Raw genomic sequence first — 26,185 nt, 5'->3', positions numbered from 1 at the left:
AGTGTGGGGGTGTCTGGGGTAAGGGGGGGTTATGGGATGGAGAGGAGAATCTGGGGGTAAGACCCCATACTGGCCAAGTACTGAAAAGACGGCCCCAAGGGTCCTGGGTCAGCCAACATTGCAAACCCGCCAGTATGAGGGCTGGTATCACCCTTGCTTGCTCCTGCCCACCCTTCCTCTGGTCATTCCAGGAATGCATCCTCGTTAACAGATGTGTGTTCCCATCTCCCCAGGGATTCTGCTTGAACTATTTGCTTTTCTGCTGAAGGCTCCTGCTATTTCTTTACTTAGCCAATTTCTACATTCTATTCATCATTGTGTGGCATAGGGCAGCACAGTGGTGAGCACTGTTGCCTCACAGCACCAGGGTCCCAGGTTCGATTCCCGGCTTGGGTCACTGTCTGTGCGGAGTCTGCACGTTCTCCCCGTGTCTGCGTGGGTTTCCTCCGGGTGCTCCGGTTTCCTCCCACAAGTCCCAGAATGCGTGCTGTCAGGTGGATTGGCCGTGACCAATGCGCAGGGTTACGGGGATAGGGTGGAGGCATGGGCTGAGGTAGGGGGCTCTTTCAGAGGGTCGGCGCAGACTCGATGGGCCGAATGGCCTCCTTTTGCACTGCAGGGATTCTGTGTTTCGATGGTTTAATTATTTCTGCTGTCCATTTCCGCACTCTCTTTCCCCAGGCTGCTGCTTTGGGAATCAGTAAACTGTCTTTTCAACCCAATCATTTGTTTTTGGAGATGACACAAGTAATGGATCGAGTGTCTTCCGCAGGCCTCTGCTACATCGCTGAGCTGTGGCCACTGGCTGCAGAAATCTCCTCACGGTTAGCTGGAGGACTGGCTGATTATTTTAGGCTGTGGATCAGACACTCGGAGTGGGGATGGTGGGGGGTGACTGGTTGCGGATATTTAGGGGGGAAAGTTTTAAATTGTTGGGTGTTTCTAACTCTGCTGCTCTGGGAAGTTGAATTCCATGTGACTCCGCCCTCCCTGGGGACCCTGCCCAGGAGAAGAGCCGCTGTTCTGTAATCATTTCACAGCCAATTGGCTGGTGATACGTTGGGGGCAGGATTTCCATCCATCAGGGAGAGCAAGTCCCCTCAAAAAGATGCCTACCAATCAGAGGTGACAGCCCTGTCCAGTACCAATAGCTCCAATGGGAGTGATTACTGCACCCACGGTGGTGAGGTGAGCTGCGTTTCATTGGAACTTGGTAAGTGTCTGGGGGTTGGGGAGGGGAGTGAGGGCCAGGGTTTGAGAGGCCATGGTGATGGAGGAGGGGGGGGAGAGGCACCTAAGGGGGAGAGTTCTTCTTGGGGTGGTCCTTTGACAGACCCCAGGGGCCAATGAGGTAGGAGCCTCCATTCTCTGCAATCAACATCCAGGCAGGGAAACCTACAGGATTGGCTGCCTGGCTTGGGGTTCTCCCATTATTAGCCCTGGCAAGGGCAGGATGAGGCATTAATTGCCACTTACGAACCTCAATTGGCCCACTGCCAGCTGACTGGCAGTCTGGGCCACCTCAACCACTGGTACAATTGTGGTGGAGGCAGTAAAGGGTGGATTGGCCAGGAGCTGAACACCCGCTGGATTTATCAAACCTCTTTCAACTTCAATCCCAAAGCCACAGACTGTAGCATGTGGGTTGGCTGAGTTTGCCAGGGGGTCCTATTCTATCTGTAAGTGATAATTGCAGTTCTATCTGGTGGGTTTGGGAGTGGGAATCGCTGTGTTCTGTGAGTTTCACGAGGCAGTGTCGCTCCTGGAGGGTTCGTGAGCTGACCCTGATCAGGACACTGCCTGAGCTTCTTACAGTGACACACTCTAACTGGACGGCAGGACCACACACACACAGAATCAGACAGAGGAGCAGCACATTCTTCACATCCTGGGAAGATCCTGAAGGAGCACATTGGGAACTCGGGAATAAAGCCACTTGATTGGAGGAGCTTGTGATTGGAGAATTGAAGGGAGATTGGCAAAAGATTGAAGGAAATTTGTATCAGTATTGGGTCAAAACATCAGTCCCTCAGATTCTGAGTGGTGAATGGTGGGAATATGGCAGCCCAACCTAGCCGATTGCTGTCCTGGTACAAGATCCATTGATCAATTTTGATTGCTTCCACTGGTTGCTATGATTCAGTTTGAGTTGAATTCAGAGTGTTGGAGATTGTGTGCCCTTGACTGATTTGTATTCCAGCTCTTGACTTTGGGGTTAATTTTTTTTAACAAATTTAGCCTTCAAAACATTATTTACGGGGATGAGCCACCCACTTGTACAAAGGACATTAAAACTGCTCCATCCTCGGTGAACATTTGGATCTTTGCCTTTGCGTCAATTGTATTTTATACATATCAGGAGAATGGAACAAAATGTTAAACAATTATTGCACCTCTACTCTTTACAGATGGTCTGGTATTTTGTTGTTCAACAGTCCAAGTCTTTTAGAAAGGGGTAGAAGTTGAGTCAGTCTTTGGCTGCCTCAGTCAGACACCGGTCAGTGGCATCACTACACTCCAGCTTTAACTTCCGAGTCTTTCTGGGATTGACCCAGGAGTTGTGTATGATTGTCCCACTGGGGGCGGGGTCCACCTGCAGAACGGACACAACCCGCTTCTTCATTTTGGTCTTGAGGACTTTGCGGAGTTTCTGCCGAGTGAAGGCATACAGGAGGGGGTGAAAGATGGTGGTTCCATAAGCCATCACCAAGAAGCAGATCCTCAGTTTCACCAACCAGTCACTTGGTCCCAGGCATAAAATGAGAAGATTGACGATTGAAATTGGTGCCCAGCAGAGCAGGAAGGTGGAGATGATTATCAGGGACATTCTGAAGACACGTTTCTGTCTTTCCCGCCTGTCTCGGTGGCGTTTCACAGCTCGGCGGAGCGCAATGATGACCGACACCGAGGCCTGAACTCCCATTGGCAGAGGGGTCTGACTGACTGGCGCTGAGGTCAACCTCTTGGTCTCGTACTGGCTGCTCAGGGAGGTCGCTGATTTCTTCTTCTTCCTCTTCTTGTTCTTGTTTTTGTGTTTTTGACTCCGTGTGAAGTGCGACCCAATGCGGATGTTCAGGGCTTGCAGTATTCTGCTGTAGGTGACCAGCATTACTGCCACAGCCACAAAGAAGCAGGGAATCTGGATGAAGAGGTGGTAATACATCCCCAGTTCCCTGTGGTACTCATTGACACTGACACAGAGCAGTGTTCGGTTCTGCCAAGCTGGACTGTGCAGTGGGTCACCAAAGAACTCCACCTCAATGAAAGGGACAAAAAATACCATCAGCGATACCACCCAGACCAAAGTCAGCAGCAGGATTGTCCGGCTGGGTGTGAGGACTCTATTGGCCGGTTTCACGGAGATGTCGTACCGATCAAGGCTGATTACCAGGACGTTGACTGCTGTGGCGATGCTGGTAAAGGTGACACAAGCTTCGTGGAAGCAACAAATCAGAGCCATGTTTCCTTCCAATGGAATAAGTACAATCGCTATGGTGAATGGGACACACACAAGGCAGATGATGATGTCCAGTACGTGGAGGTTCATGGTAACAATATTGCTGACTGAATCCACCAGGTTAGACTGCATGCAGTACAGGATGAGCACAGTGAGGTTACTGCTGAACCCCAGGACAATCTCCAGCATTAGAAAGCTGGTCAAAGAGATCTGGAAGCTCATTGGGTAGGCGACATACCAGCCCTCGTTCAGAGCAGAACCATCTGTGGTTTCCAATACACTTTCATCATTATCCAATTCCATGGTTGCATCCATCCTGAGATATCAGCATAGTCCCAGAAATGGCAGTGTTTCTCGTTTCACCTGGAACAGACAGGAAGCAAAGATCAAATTTCAACTAACAACAGGTCCATTCCATCATAATACCATTTCATTTTTGTAATTCCCTCAATTCCTGTTCCCACAGACACCAAGTGCTGAAATTAGACATTGGGACGAATGTAACACTGTCAAATGGTTTGTCTGTTGTACATCGTATTCGGATGTTACACATCCATTTCGGACAGAGATAAGGAGACATTTCTTCACACAAAGAGTGGTGAGCCTGTGGAATTCATTACCACAGGAAGTAGTTGATGCTAAAACTTTGAATATATTCAAGAGGCGGCTGGATATAGCTCTTGGGGAGAATGGGATCAAAGGCTATGGGGAGAAAGCAGGATTAGGCTATTGAGTTGGATGATCAGCCATGATGGTGATGAATGGCGGAGCAGGCTCGAAGGGCCAAAAGGCCTCCTCCTGTTCCTGTCTCCTATGTATTTATATTTGTATCCTTCCGACGTTCAATCCCATTGAGTTATTATATTATATTATTATAGAAAACATAGAACATACAGTGCAGAAGGAGGCCATTCGGCCCATCAAGTCTGCACCGACCCACTTAAGCCCTCACTTCCACCCCATCCCCGTAACCCAATAACCTCCCCTAACCTTTTTGGTTACTAAGGGCAATTTATCATGGCCAATCCACCTAACCTGCACATCTTTGGACTGTGGGAGGAAACCGGGGCACCCGGAGGAAACCCACGCAGACACGGGGAGAATGTGCAGACTCCACACAGGCAGTGACCCAAGCCGGGAATCGAACCTGGGGCCGAGGAGCTGTGAAGCCACAGTGATAACCACTGTGCTACCGTGCTGCCCAAAGATATGACAGAATTTCAGCTGGTTGGAAGATGCTTTCACCCTGTTTCTGTGCCCCTTCCCCTCCCGAGTCCAATGTCACCGTTACTAACTCCCGATAGAGCCACTGTAGGTGCTCTCCACATGTCAGGTCAGGGAAGGTGCTGAGTGAGTGCTTCCTCCTTGTCTGAAACCAAATGGAAGGAGCCCAAAGACGTGCAGGTTGGGTGGATTGGCCACGCTAAATTGCCCTTAGTGCCCAAAAGGTTAGATGTGGTTATGGGGATTGGGGGCGGGGGGGGGGGGGGGGGGGGGGGGACTTTAGTAGGATGCTCTTTCCGAGGCCCGGAGCAGACTCGAGGGGCCGAATGGCCTCCTTCTGCACTGTAAATTCTATGATTCTATGAGTGCAGCTCCAACTCATCAGAATGATACAAAAGCAAAATACTGCAGATACTGGAAATCTGGAATAAAACCAGAAAATGCTGTTAATGTCCAGCAAATCAGGCAGCATCTGTGGAAAGAAACATCTCAGGTTACTTAAGAACATAAGAACCAGGAGTCGGCCATCTGGCCCCTCGAGCCTGCTCCACCATTTAATGAGATCATGGCAGATCTTTTGTGGACTCAGCTCCACTTTCCGGCCCGAACACCATAACCCTTAATCCCTTTATTCTTCAAAAAACTATCTATCTTTATCTTAAAAACATTTAATGAAGGAGCCTCTCCTGCTTCACTGGGCAAAGAATTCCATAGATTCACAACCCTTTGGGTGAAGAAGTTCCTCCTAAACTCAGTCCTAAATCTACTTCCCATTATTTTGAGGCTATGCCCCCTAGTTCTGCTTTCACCCGCCAGTGGAAACAACCTGCCCGCATCTATCCGATCTATTCCCTTCATAATTTTATATGTTTCTATAAGATCCCCCCTCATCCTTCTAAATTCCAACGCGTACAGTCCCAGTCTACTCAACCTCTCCTCGTAATCCAACCCCTTCAGCTCTGGGATTAACCTAGTGAATCTCCTCTGCACACCCTCCAGCCCCAGTAAGTCCTTTCTCAGGTAAGGAGACCAAAACTGAACACAATACTCCAGGTGTGCCTCACTAACATCTTATACAATTGCAGCATAACCTCCCTAGTCTTAAACTCCATCCCTCTAGCAATGAAGGACAAAATTCCATTTGCCTTCTTAATCACCTGTTGCACCTGTAAACCAACTTTTTGCGACTCATGCACTAGCACACCCAGGTCTCTCTGCACAGCAGCATGTTTTAATATTTTATCATTTAAATAATAATCCCCTTTGCTGTTATTCCTACCAAAATGGATAACCTCACATTTGTCAACATTGTATTCCATCTGCCAGACCCTAGCCCATTCACTTAGCCTATCCAAATCCCTCTGCAGACTTCCAGTATCCTCTGCACTTTTTGCTTAACCACTCATCTTAGTGTCATCTGCAAACTTGGACACATTGTCCTTGGTCCCAACTCCAAATCATCTATGTAAATTGTGAACAATTGTGGTCAGAACAATGATCCCTGAGGGACACTACTACATTGCCAACCAGAGAAACACCCATTAATCCCCACTCTTTGCTTTCTATTAATTAACCAATCTTCTATCCATACTACTACTTTACTCTTAATGCCATGCATCTTTATCTTATGCAGCAATCTTTTGTGTGGCACCTTGTCAAAAGCTTTCTGGAAATCCAGATATACCACATCCATTGGCTCCCCGTTATCTACTGCACTGGTAATGTCCTCAAAAAATTCCACTAAATTAGTTAGGCACGACCTGCCCTTTATGAGCCCATGCTGCGTCTGCCCAATGGGATAATTTCCATCCAGATGCCTCGCTATTTCTTCCTTGATGATAGATTCCAGCACCTTCCCTACTACCGAAGTTAAGCTCACTGGCCTATAATTACCCGCTTTCTGCCTACCTCCTTTTTTAAACAGTGGTGTCACGTTTGCTAATTTCCAATCCGCCAGGACCACCCCAGAGTCTAGTGAATTTTGGTAAATTATCACTAGTGCATTTGCAATTTCCCTAGCCATCTCTTTTAGCACTCTGGGATGCAATCCATCAGGGCCAGGCGACTTGTCTACCTTTAGCCCCATTAGCTTGCCCATCACTACCTCCTTAGTGATAACAATCGTCTCAAGGTCCTCACCTGTCATAGCCTCATTTCCATCAGTCACTGGCATGTTATTTGTGTCTTCCACTGTGAAGACCGACCCAAAAAACCTGTTCAGTTCCTCAACCATTTCCTCATCTCCCATTATTAAATCTCCCGTCTCATCCTCTAAAGGACCAATATTTACCTTGGCCACTCTTTTTTGTTTTATAACATAAATGATGATCTTTCACCAGGGCTGAAAGGGTTAAATTATGATGAAAACTTGTACAGTCTAGGCTTGCATTGCCTTTGAATGAAGAAGATTAAGGGGTGAATGAATTATTGGTCTTAAACTTTTAGGATGATTGAAACAGTTTTCAGAGATCATGGAGTAACCCCACCAAACACTAAGGGCAATTTATCATGGCCAATCCACCTAACCTGCACATCTTTGGACTGTGGGAGGAAACCGGAGCACCCGGAGGAAACCCACGCAGCCACAGGGAGAACGTGCAGACTCCGCACAGACAGTGACCCAAGCCGGGAATCGAACCGAGGAACCTGGAGCTGTGAAGCAACTGTGCTTTCCACAATGCTACCGTGCTGCCCACTGCACCCACTATTTCTAAAGCCACTTCCTTAAGTACTCTGGGGTGTAGATTATCAGACCCTGGGGATTTATCAGCCTTCAATCCCATCAATTTCCCCAACACCATTTCTCTAATATTGATCTCCTTCAGTTCCTCCGTCTCACTAAACCCAGCATTCCCCAACATTACTGGTCATTTGTGAAGACAGAACCAAAGTATGTATTTAGTTACTGAGCCATTTCTTTGTCCCCCATTATACATTCCCCTGTTTCTGACTGTAAGGGACCTACATTTGTCTTCACCAATCTTTTTCTCTTTCTGTACCTATAGAAACATTTATAGTCAGTGTTTATGTTCCCTGCAAGCTTACTCTCGTACTCTATTTTACCCTTTATAATCAATCCCTTCGTCCTCCTTCGCTGAATTCTAAACTGCTCCAATCCTCACATCTATTGTTTTTCTCAGCCAATTTGTAGGTTCTTCATTGAATCGAATATTGGACGGGATTCTCCGACCCCGGCGGGGCCGTGATTAACACGACGCCTCTCCGATACCGGTCCAACGATTCTCCAGAGAATCGACGCCATTGACACTGGCGCGGTTGGCGTGGCGCTGGTCGCTCTACACGGCCTCCCGGCGACTCGCCGCACAGGTTGGGCCGATTGGCCGCCAAGATAGGCTGAGTCCCGCGGTGCCGTTTACCTGTGATGCTACCCGGCGGGACCTCTGCGTTCATCCTGCGGGGGGCGGCCTGGTGGAGGGGAAGGGGGGATCCGACCCGGGGAGGGGCCTCCACCATGGCCTGGCTCGTGATTGGGGCCTACCGATCGGTGGGCTGGCTTCTCCTGGTGTTGGCCTATTTTACTCCGCGCCGGGCCCTTGTAGCTGTCCTCCATATTGCGCCGGGGCCGGCGCGGAGAAGGAAACTAGTGCGCAGGCGCCGACCCGCGGTGCCCGTTTGACACTGGTGTCGGCAGCTGGAGCTGTGTGAGTCGCTCCAGTGCCGCGCTGGTCCCCGTGAGGCGCAGGATCGCTGATCCTGGGGGCCTGTTGATGCCGCCGGGAAACGCGACGGCGTTTACTACGGTGTCAACATTTAGTCTCAGGATCAGAGAATCCCGCCCATTATCTCTAATTTCCCCGATAAGACATGGATTGACCACCTCTTCAATTTGATACTATCTTTAACTTGTTCAGGATGGTGTGTCCTTCCCTTAGAGTCTTACATTCCCACTGGAATATTTCCTTAAATATCTGCCACTGAATCTCTGCTGACCTATTCCTTAACCTAATTTCCCAGTTAACTTTACCCATCTCTGTCTCCATGTCCTCATAATGGCCCATGTTTAAATTTAAAACTCTCGTCTTCGAGCCACTCCTCTCTCCCTCCAACTTTCTGTGAAATTCAATCATATTATGATCACTGTTACAAACAAAGAACAAAGAACAATACAGCACAGGAACAGGCCCTTCGGCCCTCCAAGCCTGTACTGGTCATGATACCAACCTTGGCAAAAGCCCTCAGCACTTCCTTGTGCCGTATCCCTCTATACCCATCCTATCCATGTGTTTGTCAAGATGCCTTTTGAACACCGTTAATGTATCTGCTTCCACAACCTCCCCTGGCAACGCGTTCCAGGCACTCACCACCCTCTGCGTAAAAAACCTGCCTCGCACATCTCCTCTAAACTTTGCCCCACGGACCTTAAACCTATGCCACCTGGTGACTGACTCCTCCACCCTGGGAAAGAGTGAAAATGAAAATTGCTTATTGTCTCGAATAGGCTTCAATGAAGTTACTGTGAAAAGCCCCTAGTCACCACATTCCGGCGCCTGTTCGGGGAGGCTGGTACGGGATGGGCAGTGCCTGCCCATCCACTCTATCCATGCCCCTCCATAATCTTGTAGACCTCTATCAGGTCACCCCTCAACCTCCGTCTTTCTAATGAAAACAGTCCGAGTTTGTTCAGCCTCTCCTCATAGCCAACACCCTCCAGACATCCTGGTAATCCTCCTCTGCACCCTCTCCAAAGCCTCCACATCCTTCTGGTAGTGTGGAGACCAGAATTGTGCGCAATGTTCCAAGTGTGGCCTTACCAAGGTTCTATACAACTGCAGCATGACTTGCCAGTTTTTATACTCGATGACCCGTTCAATGAAAACATTCCGTCTGCTTTCTGACTACCTTGTCCACTTGTGTTGCCACTTTCTAAGATCTGTGGACCTGCACGCCCAGATCTCTCTGACTTTCTATATTCCGAAGAGTTTTACTATTTACGGTATATTTCTCCTCTATGTTAGACCTACCAAAATGCATTTCCTCACATTTGTCCAGATTAAACTCCATTTGTCATTTCTCAGTACAGTAGCATGGTGGATAGCACAATTGCTTCACAGCTCCAGGGTCCCAGGTTCGATTCCGGCTTGGGTCACTGTCTGTGCGGAGTCTGCACATCCTCCCCGTGTGTGCGTGGGTTTCCTCCGGGTGCTCCGGTTTCCTCCCACAGTCCAAAGATGTGCAGGTTAGGTGGATTGGCCATGATAAATTGCCCTTAGTGTCCAAAATTGCCCTTAGTGTTGGGTGGGGTTACTGGGTTATGGGGATAGGGTGGAGGTGTTGACCTTGGGTAGGGTGCTCTTTCAAAGAGCCGATGCAGACTCGATGGGCCGAATGGCCTCCTTCTGCACTGTAAATTCTATGATTCTATGATAAGTCTCCAACCTATCTGTGTCCTGCTGTATCTTCTGACAATCCTCAACACTATCTGCCCTCCACCAACCTTGGTGTCATCCGCAAACTTACTAATCAAACCAGCTCCATTTTCCTCCAAATCTTTATGTACACTACAGACAACAGAGGCCCCAGTACAGATCCCTGTGGAACACCACTAGTCACAACCTTCCATTCAGAAAAACACCCGTCTACTGCTACCCTTTGCCTTCTGTGCCCGAGCCAGTTCTGTATCCATCTTACCACCTCTGATCCCGTGTGACTTCACCTTTTGTCCCAGTCTGCCATGAGACACCTTGTCAAAGGCTTTACTGAAGTCCATGTAAACAACATCCACCGTCCTCCCCTCATTAATCATCTTTGTCACCTCCTCAAAAAACACGATCAAGTTAGTGAGGCACGACCTCCCATCACAAAACCATGCTGTCTATCACTTATGAGTCCATTTGCTTCCAAATGTGTATAAATCCTGTCCCTGAGAATTCTCGCCAATAATTTATCTACTACGGACGTGAGGCTCATTGGCCTATAGTTTCCAGGATTATCCATGCTACCTTTCTTAAACAGCGGTACCACATTAGCTATTCTCCAGTCCTCTGGGGTTTCACTTGTAGCCAATGAGGTCACAAAGATGTCAGTCAAGGTCCCAGCAATTTCCTCCCTTGCTTCCCTCAGTATTCTGGGATAAATACCATCTGGCCCAGGAGACTTATCTACCTTAATATCTTTTAAAAGACCCAATACTTCATCCTTTTGGATGTTAACATGATCCAGACGGTCCACACACCCGACCCAAGAATCACCTTCCACAAAGTCCCTTTCTCTGGTGAACACTGATGCAAAGTACTCATCTAGTACCTCGCCCATTTCCTCTGGCTCAACACATAGATTCCCCTCACTGTCCTTAAGTGGTCCAATTCTTTCCCTGGCCACCCTCTAGCTTTTTACATATGAATTAAAATGTTTTGGGATTCACCTTAACCCGACTTGCCAAGGACTTTTCATGACCTCTCCTTGCCCTCCAAATGTCTTGCTTCAGTATCTTCCCACTTTCTTTATACTCCTCAAGGTTTTTGACTGCCCCCACCCTTCTAGACCGTACAAAAGCCTCCTTTTTCTTTTTGACGAAGTTTACAATATCCCCCGTTATCCAAGGCTCCCGACACTTCCCAGATTTATCCTTCGTTCTCTCAGGAACGTGACTTTCCTGAATCCTAATCAACTGTCACTTGAAAGACTCCCACATGTCCGATGTTGATTTATTATCCAACAGCCGCACCCAATCCAAATTCTTCAATTTCTGGCTAATGGGCTGGTTTAGCTCAGTGGACTAGACAGCTGGGTTGTGATGCAGAACAAGGCCAGCAGCGCGGGGCTCAATTCCCGTACCAGCCCCCCCGAACAGGCGGCGGAATGTGGCTTTTCACAGTAACTTCTTACTTGTGATAATAAAAGGTTATTATTATTATAATGTTATCGTAATTTGCCTTTCCCAAGTTTAGCACCTTAACGCGAGGGTTACCCTCATTCCTGTCCAAACGTACCCTAAAACTTACGGAATTGTGGTCACTATTCCCAAAATGTTCCCCTACTGAAACCTCAACCACCTGGCCGGGCTCATTCCCCAATACCAAATCCAGTACTGCCTCTTCCCTAGTTGGACTATCTACATATTGCATCAAGGAGGCTTCCTGGATACACCTTACAAACTCTGCCCCATCCAAGCCCCGAGCACTAAGTGAGTCCCAGTCAATATCGGGGAAATTAAAATCCCCAACCACAACAACCCTGTTACTTTTGCACCTATCCAATGTCTCTCTACCTATCAGCTCCTCTATCTCCCGCTGGCAGTTGGGGGGCCTGTAAGAAACTCCCAACATTCCTGTACCTGAGCTCGACCCAGATTGCCTCATTATATGAGCCCTCCGAGGTGTCCTCCCGCAGTACGGCTATAATATTCTCCTTAACCAGTAATGCTACTCCCCCACCCCTTTTACATCCCCCCCTATCTCTCCTGAAGCATCTATATCCTCGAAAGTTCAGCTGCCAATCCTACCTGTCCTTTAACCATGTTTCTCTGATAGCCGCAACATCGTAATTCCAAGTGTTCTAAGTTCATCTGCCTTACCCGATTTACTTCTGGCGTTGAAACAAATATACTTCAAACCACTGTGTTTGAGCAGACAGGGTGATGTTCTCTTATTTTTGTTCTCTATTTCCCCGTCAGTTATGACACCTTCTAAGCTAACGTTCTGGTTCCCACCCCCCGGCCATACTAGTTTAAATCCTCCTGAGTGACACTAGCAAACCTCCCAGCCAGGATATTGGTGCCCCTCCAGTTTAGATGCAACCCGTCCTTCTTGTACAGGTCCCACCTGCCCTGGAGGAGATCCCAATCGCCCAGAAATCTTAAACCCTCCCTCCTACACCACCAGTTTAGCCACGTGTTTAGCTGCTCTACCCCCCTAGTTCTAGCCTCACTGGCACGTGGCACAGGGAGAAATCCTGAGATTACAACCCGAGAGGTCCTGCTTTTTAGCTGACTGCCTAACTCCCTGAACTCCTTCTGCAAGACCTCTTCCTGCCTATGTCGTTAGTACCCATGTGTACTACGACCACTGGCTGTTCACCCTCCCCCTTCAGGATGTCCTGTGTTCATTCAGAGACATCTTTGACCCTGGCACCAGGGAGGCAACATACCATCCTGGAGTCTCTTTCCTGTCCACAGAAGCCCCTATCTGTGCCCCTTACTATAGAGTCCCCGATAACTATCGCACTCCTGCACTTTGCCCTCCCCTGCTGAGCAACAGAGCCAGTTGTGGCACCACTGTTCTGGCTGCTGTTGTTTTCCCCTGATAGGCTATCCCCTCAACAGTATCCAAAACGATATATCTGTTAGAGAGGGGGACAGCCACAGGGGATTCCTGCACTGACTGCCTGCCCTTTCTAATGGTCACCCATCTGTCTGCCTGCACCTTGGGTGTGACCATGTCTCTATAACTCCTATCTATGATGCTTTCCGCCACCTGCACGCTCCTAAGTGCATCCAACTGCTGCTCCAACCGAACCACGCGGTCCGTGAAGAGCTGCCATTGGTTACACTTCCTGCAGACGTAGTCGCCCGGGGCACATTTACCATGAGGTCATTAATTAATCTTGTTTCATTGCAATTACCTGATCTAGTATAACCTGCTCTCTGGTTGGTGCAAGATATGCAGCTCTAAGAACCTATTCTGAAAACACTCCCGTGAACGTGTCATACATGCTACCTTTGCCAATCTGGTCATATGTGCCAGAGTTAAGGAAAGTCCAGAGCATCTGAGAATCTAATATTAAGGTTTGTCCCTTTGTTCTGGACACCATCAATCGGAAGATTTTTTTCTCTGTCTATCATACTGAACCCTTTTATTTCTGAATGAAGAGACATACTGTCAAAGCTTCTCATCTGGCACTCACCAGGGCAGATGCAAGATGCAAGAATGCAAAATTTCACAGGAACAACAATTTATACTGCATAAGATATGGAGTGCTGATTGGTTATCAGATTGGCTCTGATTGGTCAAGGTGTTGCCATGGTGAACGTTATTGTCCCCCATATAAGAACAAAGAACAAAGAAAAGTACAGCACAGGAACAGGCCCTTCGGCCCTCCAAGCCCATGCCGACCATGCTGCCCGACTAAACTACAATCTTCTACACTTCCTGGGTCCGTATCCCTCTATTCCCATCCTATTCATGTATTGGTCAAGATGCCCCTTAAATGTCACTATCACCCCTGCTTCCACCACCTCCTCCGGCAGCGAGTTCCAGGCACCCACTACCCTCTGTGTAAAAAACTTGCCTCGTACATCTACTCTAAACCTTGCCCCCCCCGCACCTTAAACCTATGCCCCCTAGTAATTGACCCATCTACCCTGGGGAAAAGCCTCTGACTATCCACTCTGTCTACGCCCCTCATAATTTTGTAGACCTCTATCAGGTCGCCCCTCAACCTCCGTCGTTCCAGTGAGAACAAACCGAGTTTATTCAACTTCTCCCCATAGCTAATGCCCTCCATACCAGGCAACATCCTGGTAAATCTCTTCTGCACCCTCTCTAAAGCCTCCACATCCTTCTGGTAGTGTGGCGACCAGAATTGAACACTATAATAAATATATTTATTTATTCAAAAAAGCTGTAATGTCTGGCTATGTTCCCATTGCCTACAGAGAGCAGGTCCCTGTATATGAATGTATCTAGCTTCTAGCAAGCATAAGTGACAGTTTGACTAATAATCTTAATTGGTTGTTAGTGTGATTCTGAACACAGTCAGCATTGTTCAGCAAGTGCTGCCTAATTGTGAAATCACATCTAACATCAGACATTATCTGCGAGATTCTCCGTCGGCGGGATCCTCCGCTTTGGCGACAACACACACATGCCCGTGGGTTTCTCGACGGCGTGGGGTGGCCACAATGGTCGGCTGTGGGAATGGAGAATCCCACTGCCGGCGGGGGTGCCGTGCCGGAAAACGGGTCTGGCGGGACGGTGAATCCCACCCTCTATTTTTAGGCTGGTTGAACGTTGCCAGTAATCCGGCGATTGCAAACAGCTGAAGGGACATATTGTTTGATACGGTCTATCTACCTACTGGTTCCCTTTGAAATTTGGTATTCTTGTGGCTATCCTGATCAGTGCAAATGAAAAACTTTGACAGCATGTCTCTTTTTCAGCAACACAAGTTCTGTGTTACTATGCAACTAATTAAATCTTTTTGACATGTTAAACACGTGAATAATGTCTACACTAGGCACAGAGAGTCGTGGGTATTAAGCTTTCTTGTAGAACACTACCCTTTCTTCATTCGAGTACCTTGTCAAGTCCATATTGTTCTCAGAGTCCCTATTATGGAGGGTTAACTGAAGATTTGAGTTCACTTTCAGAATTCTTACGTTTATTTTCTTTGCTTGCAGTCTGAGATCACCAGTGCAGTCACAGAGATAGCAATCACTCTTTATCTCTGTGTTTGAGTTGCATTTTTCCCTCGCTCCGCCACAGATACAATAGCCTCTTCAGTGGGCTGTTATCAACGCTGCTCTACTGACACATGACACTGAACAACTTCTAATGAAACATTGGCCTTTTCCTACAGATACTCCCTAAGCTGATAAGTGGAAGCATCTGTTCCTGGATGGTCCCTGAGAATCCACTCAGCCTACAGTGCGACTGTACAACAATCGAAGGAGGTTGTCATATATTTAAAGAGAATTATCTCAATGGATTGCCTCTTTACCACTTCAGTTCTTTACCAAGAGCATTCACACTCAGGCTTAAACAGCGAAAGTGAAGGCATTATCCACAGTAGAAAATTGGAGAGGAATGAGATAGAATCACATCAGACTGACTACCTGTAGCTCAGAAGGACAGTGTCCTCGATAGGTGATCTCAGTCTAGGGGACCATCACTGCTCCTGGGCTGGAGGAGGTGAGAAATCAGCGAGGACCTACACTGTGGCTCTCAGGGGAATATCTGATTGTCTTCGGGTTGGGGCAAAAGGGGGTCTGTGCTTTCTACAATTACACACGGCGCACACATTCCCTGCCAATTGCTTCAGTTACCGGATGCAATTGTTTCTTCGGAATGAAGTAACCATCTATCATTTTTATTCACACATTATCTCAAAAATCTTAATCAAAATGTAAGCTTGTAATGAAGATACCATCCAATCATTTCCATTTCAAGGTTAGTTAACAGTTTTACAAACTCCCTTATTTTATAAGGAGTGTGAGAATATTGAGAGCCCCTCTCTCAACAGAGCGATGTTTCTCTCCTGGAGTCAATGGGATTGGGAATTGTTCAGAAAATCTAAATTTTTGGGATATTTGGAAAAGATGATTGAGCAGGAAATAATCAAGGTCTTGTCATCATTAACGAGAGCCCCATTTCCAACTCACAATTCCTCTCCGAGGCCTTTAAACATGCTATCATCTTCCAGATTCAGGCTCATTAATTGCTCTTGAGAAGGTGGTGATGAGCTGCCTTCTGGAACTGCAGCAGCCCATGTGATGTAGGTACACCCATAGTGCAGTTAGGAAGGTTCTAGCACTTTTACCCAGCGACAGGAGATTGTTAAATAAGTTAAGAGCCCATGGTGTTCAGGGTAAGATCCTGGCATGGATAGAGGATTGGCTGACTGGCAGAAGGCAGAGAGTGGGGATAACGGGGTCTTTTTCAGGATGGCAGCCGGTGACTAGTGGTGTGCCTCAGGGGGCTGTGCTGGGACCACAACATACATTAATGATCTGGAAGACGGAACTGAAGGCAATTTTGCTAAGTTTTAAGATGATACAAAGATCTGTAGAGGGACAGGTAGTTTTGAGGAAGCAGGGGGGCTGCAGAAGGACTTGGACAGGCTATGAGAGTGGGCAATGAAGTGGCAAATGGAATACAATGTGGAAAAGTGTGAGGTTATGCACTTTGGAAGGAGAAATGGAGGCATAGACTATTTTCTAAATGGGGAAATGCTTAGGAAATCGGAAACACAAAGGGACTTGGGAGTTCTTGTTCATGATTCTCTTAAGGTTAACGTGCAGGTTAGGAAGGTAAATGCAATGTTAGCATTCATGTCGAGACGGCGAGAATACAAGGCCAGGGAGGTACTTCTGAGGCTGTACAACGCTCTGGTCTGACCCCATTTGGAGTATTGTGGGCAGTTTTGGGCCCTGTATCTAAGGAAGGATGTGCTGGCTTGGAAAGGGTCCAGAAGACGTTCACAAGAATGATCCCTGGAATGAAGAGCTTGTCATATGAGGAACGGTTGAGGACTCTGGGTCTGTACTCGTTCGAGTTTAGAAGGATGAGAGGGGATCTTATTGAAACTTACAGGATACTGCGCGTCCTGGATAGAGTGGACGTGGAGAGGATGTCTCCACTTGTAGGAAAAACTAGAAGCAGAGGACACAATATCAGACTAAAGGGACATAGAACATACAGTGCAGAAGGAGGCCATTCGGCCCATCAAGTCTGCACCAACCCAATAACACCTCCTAACCTTTTTGGATATTAAGGGGCAATTTATCATGGCCAATCCATCTAACCTGCATGTCTTTGGACTGTGGGAGGAAACCGGAGCACCCGGAGGAAACCCACGCAGACACGGGGAGAACGTGCAGACTCCGCACAGACAGTGACCCAGCAGGGAATCGAACCTGGGACTCTGGCGCTGTGAAGCCACAGTGCTATCCACTTGTGCTACTGTGCTGCCGTTAAAGGACTATCCTTTAAAACAGAGATGAGGAGGAATTTCTTCAGCCAGAGGGTGGTGAATCTATGAAACTCTTTGCCGCAGAAGGCTGTGGAGGCCAAATCACTGAATGTCTTTAAGACAGAGATAGATAGGTTTTTGATTAATAAGGGGATCAGGGATTATGGGGAGAAGACAGGAGAATGGGGATGAGAAAAATATCAGCCATGATTGAATGGCGGAGCAGACTCGATGGGCCGAGTGGCCCAATTCTGCTCCTATGTCTTATGGGCAATGAGGGAACGGCGATATATTCCCAAGTCACTTGGAGGGGAACCTCCAGGTGGTGGGGTTCCCAGGTATCTGCTGCTCTTGTCCTTCTAGATGGTAGAGGGCGTGGGTTTGGAAGGTGCTGTCTAAGGAACCTTTGTGAGTTGCTGCAGTGCATCTTGTAGATGGTACACACGGCTGCCACTGTGCATCGGTGGTGAAGGGTTTGAATGTTTGTGGAAGGAGGAGCAATCAAGCGGGGCTGCTTTGTCCTGGATGGTGTTGAGCCTCTTGAGTGTTGTTGGGCTGCGCTCATCCAGGCAAGTGGGGAGTATTCCATTACACTCCTGACTTGTGCCATGGAGAGATGGTGGACAGGTTTTGGGGGGTCAGGAGGTGAGTTACACTCCGCAGGATTCCTAGCCTTTGACCTGCCCTGGTAGCCTCAGTATTAATGTGGCTGGGTCCAGTTCAAGGGGCGGGGGTTAGATCCTCTCTTGTCGGAGATGGTCATTGCCTGGCACTTGTGTGGCGTGAATGTAACTTGCCACTTGTCAGCCCCGAGCCTGGATATTGTCCAGGTCTTGCTGCATTTGGACACGGACTGCTTCAGTATCTGAGGAGTCGTGAATGGTGCTGAACATTGTGCTGTCATCCGCAAACACCCCCACTTCTGACCTTATGATGGAAGGGAAGGTCATTGATGAAGCAGCTGAAGATGGTTGGGCCTAGGACACTACCCTGAGGAACTCCTGCAGTGATGTCCTGGAGCTGAGATGATTGACCTCCAACCACCACAACCATCTTCCTTTGTGCCGGGTCTGACTCCAACCAGCGGAGAGTTTTCCCCCTGATTCCCATTGGCTCCAGTTTAGCTCGGGCTCCTTGATGCCAAACTCGGTCAAATGCTGCCTTGATGTCAATGAGGAAATATTAAATAGATGGGGCCTTTATTCTCTGAAGTGTAGAAGAATGAGAGATGATCTCATTTAGACATTCAGAATGTTCATTCTAGGAGATGCAGAAGGGTGACGCCCCCTGGCTGGGGTATTGAGGGGTCGGGGGAGATGGGGGTAGGGCAGGGTCTAGAACCATGGGACACAGTCTCAGAATCAGGGCTCATGTCGGACTGAGATGAGGAGGGGTTTCTTCGCTCAGAGGGTCACTGGAATTCTCTACCTCCGAGGGATATGGTGACTCAGTCACTCAGTAAGTTCAACACTGAGATCAACAGATTTCTACACATTAAAAACATGGAGGGAAACGGGGATCGTGCAGGGAAATGGTGTCAAAGTAGATCAGCCAGGATGTCATTAACTGGCAGAGTGGCTTCGAGGGGCTGAATGGCTGACCTCGGCTCCTTATTCTTATATGTCCAATATTAATTTGCAGGAAATCCCCCCCCCCCCCCCGGTCACACAACCCACTGAGCGCGGCTCTCCCATGGTGTGACCTGGTGTGCAGAACATGCCAGAGGTTAGGGGGAGAAGGTCACGCCAGGGAACTGGGCTGGGGAGGGGTGGGGAAGATGTTCTGTGGGCGGGGATTTTTTGTTGGGGGGGTATCTGTGAGGGGTGGGTGTTCGGTGGCTGGTGTTTTGGGGACGTGGGGGTGGTATTTGAGGTACTGGGGGGAGCAGTGCCATTTTTATTTTCAGGGTGTCCTGATCTTTCTAATTTGCTGAAGGGGATCACACCCAGAATCCACTCGGTCAGCGTGACGGCGTGGGACCCGCGATGAGACTCGGTCAGCGTGACAGCGTGGGACCCGCGATGAGACTCGGTCAGCGTGACAGCGTGGGACCTGCGATGAGACTCGGTCAGCGTGACAGCGTGGGACCCGTGATGAGACTCGGTCAGCGTGACGGCGTGGGACCTGCGATGAGACTCGGTCAGCGTGACAGCGTGGGACCCGCGCTGAGACTCGGTCAGCGTGACAGCGTGGGACCCGCGCTGAGACTCGGTCAGCGTGACGGCGTGGGACCCGCGATGAGACTCGGTCATCGTGACAGCGTGGGACCCGCGATGAGACTCGGTCAGCGTGACAGCGTGGGACCCGCGATGAGACTCGGTCAGCGTGACAGCGTGGGGCCCGCGATGAGACTCGGTCAGCGTGACAGCGTGTGACCCGCGATGAGACTCGGTCAGCGTGACGGCGTGGGACCCGCGATGAGACTCGGTCAGCGTGACAGCGTGGGACCCGCGATGAGACTCGGTCAGCGTGACAGTGTGGGACCCGCGATGAGACACGGTCAGCGTGACAGCGTGGGACCCGCGATGAGACTCGGTCAGCGTGACAGCGTGGGACCCGCGATGAGACACGGTCAGCGTGACAGCGTGGGACCCGCGATGAGACTCGGTCAGCGTGACAGCGTGGGACCCGTGATGAGACTCGGTCAGCGTGACAGCGTGTGACCCGCGATGAGACTCGGTCAGCGTGACGGCGTGGGACCGGCGATGAGACTCGGCCAGCGTGACAGCGTGGGACCCGCGATGAGACTCGGTCAGCGTGACAGCGTGGGACCCGCGATGAGACTCGGTCAGCGTGACGGCGTGGGACCCGCGATGAGACTCGGTCAGCGTGACAGCGTGGGACCCGCGATGAGACACGGTCAGCGTGACAGCGTGGGACCGACGATGAGACTTGGTCAGCGTGACGGCGTGGGACCCGCGATGAGACTCGGTCAGCGTGACAGCGTGGGACCCGTGATGAGACTCGGTCAGCGTGACGGCGTGGGACCCGCGATGAGACTCGGTCAGCGTGACAGCGTGGGACCCGCGATGAGACTCGGTCAGCGTGACGGCGTGGGACCCGCGCTGAGACTCGGTCAGCGTGACAGCGTGGGACCCGCGATGAGACTCGGTCAGCGTGACGGCGTGGGACCCGCGATGAGACTCGGTCAGCGTGACAGCGTGGGACCTGCGATGAGACTCGGTCAGCGTGACAGCGTGGGACCCGCGATGAGACTCGGTCAGCGTGACGGCGTGGAACCCGCGATGAGACTCGGTCAGCGTGACAGCGTGGGACCCGTGATGAGACTCGGTCAGCGTGACAGCGTGGGACCCGCGATGAGACTCGGTCAGCGTGACGGCGTGTGACCTGCGATGAGACTCAGTCAGCGTGACAGCGTGGGACCGGCGATGAGACTCGGTCAGCGTGACAGCGTGGGACCCGCGATGAGACTCGGTCAGCGTGACAGCGTGGGACCCGTGATGAGACTCGGTCAGCGTGACAGCGTGGGACCCGCGATGAGACTCGGTCAGCGTGACGGCGTGGGACCCGCGATGAGACTCGGTCAGCGTGACAGCGTGGGACCCGTGATGAGACTCGGTCAGCGTGACAGCGTGGGACCCGCGATGAGACTCGGTCAGCGTGACGGCGTGGGACCCGCGATGAGACTCGGTCAGCGTGACAGCGTGGGACCCGCGATGAGACTCGGTCAGCGTGACAGCGTGGAACCCGCGATGAGACTCGGTCAGCGTGACAGCGTGGGACCCGAGATGACACTCGGTCAGCGTGACAGCGTGGGACCCGCAATGAGACTCGGTCAGCGTGACAGCGTGGGACCCGTGATGACACTCGGTCAGCGTGACAGCGTGGGACCCGCGATGAGACTCGGTCAGCGTGACAGCGTGGGACCCGTGATGAGACTCGGTCAGCGTGACAGCGTGGGACCCGCGATGAGACTCGGTCAGCGTGACAGCGTGGGACCCGTGATGAGACTCGGTCAGCGTGACAGCGTGGGACCCGTGATGACACTCGGTCAGCGTGACAGCGTGGGACCCGCGATGACACTCGGTCAGCGTGACGGCGTGGGACCCGCGATGAGACTCGGTCAGCGTGACGGCGTGGGACCCGCGATGAGACTCGGTCAGCGTGACAGCGTGGGACCCGCGATGAGACTCGGTCAGCGTGACAGCGTGGGACCCGCGATGAGACTCGGTCAGCGTGACAGCGTGGGACCCGCGCTGAGACTCGGTCAGCGTGACAGCGTGGGACCTGCGATGAGACTCGGTCAGCGTGACAGCGTGGGAGCCGCGATGAGACTCGGTCAGCGTGACAGCGTGGGACCCGCGATGAGACTCGGTCAGCGTGACAGCGTGGGACCCGCGATGAGACTCGGTCAGCGTGACAGCGTGGGACCCGCGATGAGACTCGGTCAGCGTGACAGCGTGGGACCCGCGATGAGACACGGTCAGCGTGACAGCGTGGGACCCGCGCTGAGACTCGGTCAGCGTAACAGCGTGGGACCCGCGATGAGACACGGTCAGCGTGACAGCGTGGGACCCGCGATGACACTCGGTCAGCGTGACGGCGTGGGACCCGCGATGAGACTCGGTCAGCGTGACAGCGTGGGACCCGCGCTGAGACTCGGTCAGCGTGACAGCGTGGGACCCGCGATGAGACTCGGTCAGCGTGACGGCGTGGGACCCGCGATGAGACTCGGTCAGCGTGAGAGCGTGGGACCCGCGATGAGACTCGGTCAGCGTGACGGCGTGGGACCCGCGATGAGACTCGGTCAGCGTGACAGCGTGGGACCCGCGATGAGACTCGGTCAGCGTGACAGCGTGGGACCCGCGATGAGACTCGGTCAGCGTGACAGCGTGGGACCCGCGATGAGACTCGGTCAGCGTGACAGCGTGGGACCCGCGATGAAACTCGGTCAGCGTGACAGCGTGGGACCCGCAATGAGACTCGGTCAGCGTGACAGCGTGGGACCCGCGATGAGACTCGGTCAGCGTGACAGCGTGGGACCCTTGATGACACTCGGTCAGCGTGACAGCGTGGGACCCGCGATGAGACTCGGTCAGCGTGACAGCGTGGGACCCGTGATGAGACTCGGTCAGCGTGACAGCGTGGGACCCGTGATGACACTCGGTCAGCGTGACAGCGTGGGACCCGCGATGAGACACGGTCAGCGTGACAGCGTGGGACCCGCGATGAGACTCGGTCAGCGTGACAGTGTGGGACCCGTGATGAGACTCGGTCAGCGTGACAGCGTGGGACCCGCGATGATACTCGGTCAGCGTGACAGCGTGGGACCCGCGATGAGACTCGGTCAGCGTGACAGCGTGGGACCCGCGATGAGACTCGGTCAGCGTGACAGCGTGGCACCTGCGATGAGACTCGGTCTGCGTGACAGCGTGGGACCCGCGATGAGACTCGGTCAGCGTGACAGCGTGGGACCCGCGATGAGACACGGTCAGCGTGACAGCGTGGCACCTGCGATGAGACTCGGTCAGCGTGACAGCGTGGGACCCGTGATGACACTCGGTCAGCGTGACGGCGTGGGACCTGCGATGAGACTCGGTCAGCGTGACAGCGTGGGACCCGCGATGAGACTCGGTCAGCGTGACAGCGTGGGACCCGCGATGAGACTCGGTCAGCGTGACAGCGTGGGACCCGCGATGAGACTCGGTCAGCGTGACAGCGTGGGACCCGCGATGAGACTCGGTCAGCGTGACAGCGTGGGACCCGCGATGAGACACGGTCAGCGTGACAGCGTGGGACCCGTGATGAGACTCGGTCAGCGTGACGGCGTGGCACCTGCGATGAGACTCGGTCAGCGTGACAGCGTGGGACCCGCGATGAGACTCGGTCAGCGTGACAGCGTGGGACCCGCGATGAGACTCGGTCAGCGTGACAGCGTGGGACCTGCGATGAGACTCGGTCAGCGTGACAGCGTGGGACCCGCGATGAGACTCGGTCAGCGTGACAGCGTGGGACCCGCGATGAGACTCGGTCAGCGTGACAGCGTGGGACCCGCGATGAGACTCGGTCAGCGTGACGGCGTGGGACCCGCGATGAGACTCGGTCAGCGTGACGGCGTGGGACCCGCGATGAGACTCGGTCAGCGTGACAGCGTGGGACCCGCGATGAGACTCGGTCAGCGTGACGGCGTGGGACCCGCGATGAGACTCGGTCAGCGTGACAGTGTGGGACCCTTGATGACACTCGGTCAGCGTGACAGCGTGGGACCCGCGATGAGACTCGGTCAGCGTGACGGCGTGGGACCCGCGATGAGACTCGGTCAGCGTGACAGCGTGGGACCCGCGATGAGACTCGGTCAGCGTGACAGCGTGGGACCCACGATGAGACTCGGTCAGCGTGACAGTGTGGGACCCTTGATGACACTCGGTCAGCGTGACAGCGTGGGACCCGCGATGAGACTCGGTCAGCGTGACGGCGTGGGACCCGCGATGAGACTCGGTCAGCGTGACAGCGTGGGACCCGCGATGAGACTCGGTCAGCGTGACAGCGTGGGACCCGCGATGAGACTCGGTCAGCGTGACAGCGTGGGACCCGCGATGAGACTCGGTCAGCGTGACGGCGTGGGACCCGCGATGAGACTCGGTCAGCGTGACGGCGTGGGACCCGCGATGAGACTCGGTCAGCGTGACAGCGTGGGACCTGCGATGAGACTCGGTCAGCGTGACAGCGTGGGACCCACGATGAGACTCGGTCAGCGTGACGGCGTGGGACCCGCGATGAGACTCGGTCAGCGTGACGGCGTGGGACCCGCGATGAGACTCGGTCAGCGTGACGGCGTGGGACTCGCGATGAGACTCGGTCAGCGTGACGGCGTGGGACCCGCGATGAGACTCGGTCAGCGTGACGGCGTGGGACCCGCGATGAGACTCGGTCAGCGTGACAGCGTGGGACCTGCGATGAGACTCGGTCAGCGTGACGGCGTGGGACCCGCGATGAGACTCGGTCAGCGTGACGGCGTGGGACCCGCGATGAGACTCGGTCAGCGTGACAGCGTGGGACCCGTGATGAGACTCGGTCAGCGTGACGGCGTGGGACCCGCGATGAGACTCGGTCAGCGTGACAGCGTGGGACCCGCGATGAGACTCGGTCAGCGTGACAGCGTGGGACCCGCGATGAGACTCGGTCAGCGTGACAGCGTGGGACCCGTGATGAGACTCGGTCAGCGTGACGGCGTGGGACCCGCGCTGAGACTCGGTCAGCGTGACAGCGTGGGACCCGCGATGAGACTCGGTCAGCGTGACAGCGTGGGACCCGCGATGACACTCGGTCAGCGTGACAGCGTGGGACCCGCGATGAGACTCGGTCAGCGTGACGGCGTGGGACCCGCGATGAGACTCGGTCAGCGTGACAGCGTGGGACCCGTGATGAGACTCGGTCAGCGTGACAGCGTGGGACCCGCGATGAGACTCGGTCAGCGTGACAGCGTGGGACCCGTGATGAGACTCGGTCAGCGTGACAGCGTGGGACCCGCGATGAGACTCGGTCAGCGTGATGGCGTGGGACCCGCGATGAGACTCGGTCAGCGTGACAGCGTGGGACCCGCGATGAGACTCGGTCAGCGTGACAGCGTGGAACCCGCGATGAGACTCGGTCAGCGTGACGGCGTGGGACCCGCGATGAGACTCGGTCAGCGTGACAGCGTGGGACCCGCGATGAGACTCGGTCAGCGTGACAGCGTGGAACCCGCGATGAGACTCGGTCAGCGTGACAGCGTGGGACCCGCGATGAGACTCGGTCAGCGTGACAGCGTGGAACCCGCGATGAGACTCGGTCAGCGTGACAGCGTGGGACCCGTGATGACACTCGGTCAGCGTGACAGCGTGGGACCCGCTATGAGACTCGGTCAGTGTGACAGCGTGGGACCCGTGATGACACTCGGTCAGCGTGACAGCGTGGAACCCGCGATGAGACTCGGTCAGCGTGACAGCGTGGGACCCGTGATGACACTCGGTCAGCGTGACAGCGTGGGACCCGCTATGAGACTCGGTCAGTGTGACAGCGTGGGACCCGTGATGACACTCGGTCAGCGTGACAGCGTGGGACCCGCGATGAGACTCGGTCAGCGTGACAGCGTGGGACCCGTGATGAGACTCGGTCAGCGTGACGGCGTGGGACCCGTGATGACACTCGGTCAGCGTGACTGCGTGGGACCCGCGATGAGACTCGGTCAGCGTGACAGCGTGGGACCCGCGATGAGACTCGGTCAGCGTGACAGCGTGGGACCCGCGATGAGACTCGGTCAGCGTGACAGCGTGGGACCCGTGATGAGACTCGGTCAGCGTGACGGCGTGGGACCCGCGCTGAGACTCGGTCAGCGTGACAGCGTGGGACCCGCGATGAGACTCGGTCAGCGTGACAGCGTGGGACCCGCGATGACACTCGGTCAGCGTGACAGCGTGGGACCCGCGATGAGACTCGGTCAGCGTGACGGCGTGGGACCCGCGATGAGACTCGGTCAGCGTGACAGCGTGGGACCCGTGATGAGACTCGGTCAGCGTGACAGCGTGGGACCCGCGATGAGACTCGGTCAGCGTGACAGCGTGGGACCCGTGATGAGACTCGGTCAGCGTGACAGCGTGGGACCCGCGATGAGACTCGGTCAGCGTGATGGCGTGGGACCCGCGATGAGACTCGGTCAGCGTGACAGCGTGGGACCCGCGATGAGACTCGGTCAGCGTGACAGCGTGGAACCCGCGATGAGACTCGGTCAGCGTGACGGCGTGGGACCCGCGATGAGACTCGGTCAGCGTGACAGCGTGGGACCCGCGATGAGACTCGGTCAGCGTGACAGCGTGGAACCCGCGATGAGACTCGGTCAGCGTGACAGCGTGGGAC

The 26,185-nt window shown here is 53.0% G+C and overlaps 1 protein-coding gene across 1 annotated transcript in view; it reads right to left on the bottom strand.

Moving 5' to 3' along the window:
* Positions 1-480: 480 nt before the first annotated feature.
* LOC140388648 (G-protein coupled receptor 22-like) overlaps positions 481-26,185 on the bottom strand; it is a 460,597-nt gene continuing 434,892 nt past the window's right edge. The window contains exon 2 of the mRNA XM_072473117.1: positions 481-3,820. Within this exon, the coding sequence (XP_072329218.1) occupies positions 2,468-3,772 (1,305 nt within the window). The 5' untranslated portion in view covers positions 3,773-3,820 and the 3' untranslated portion in view covers positions 481-2,467. The remainder of the gene's footprint in view (positions 3,821-26,185) is intronic.

The sequence above is a fragment of the Scyliorhinus torazame genome, chromosome 13 (assembly GCF_047496885.1).
Source record: "Scyliorhinus torazame isolate Kashiwa2021f chromosome 13, sScyTor2.1, whole genome shotgun sequence".
In the NCBI taxonomy this organism is placed as follows: Eukaryota; Metazoa; Chordata; class Chondrichthyes; order Carcharhiniformes; family Scyliorhinidae; genus Scyliorhinus; species Scyliorhinus torazame.
Note: the sequence above shows the minus strand (reverse complement) of the source record. Positions and strands in the feature narration are given on the sequence as shown.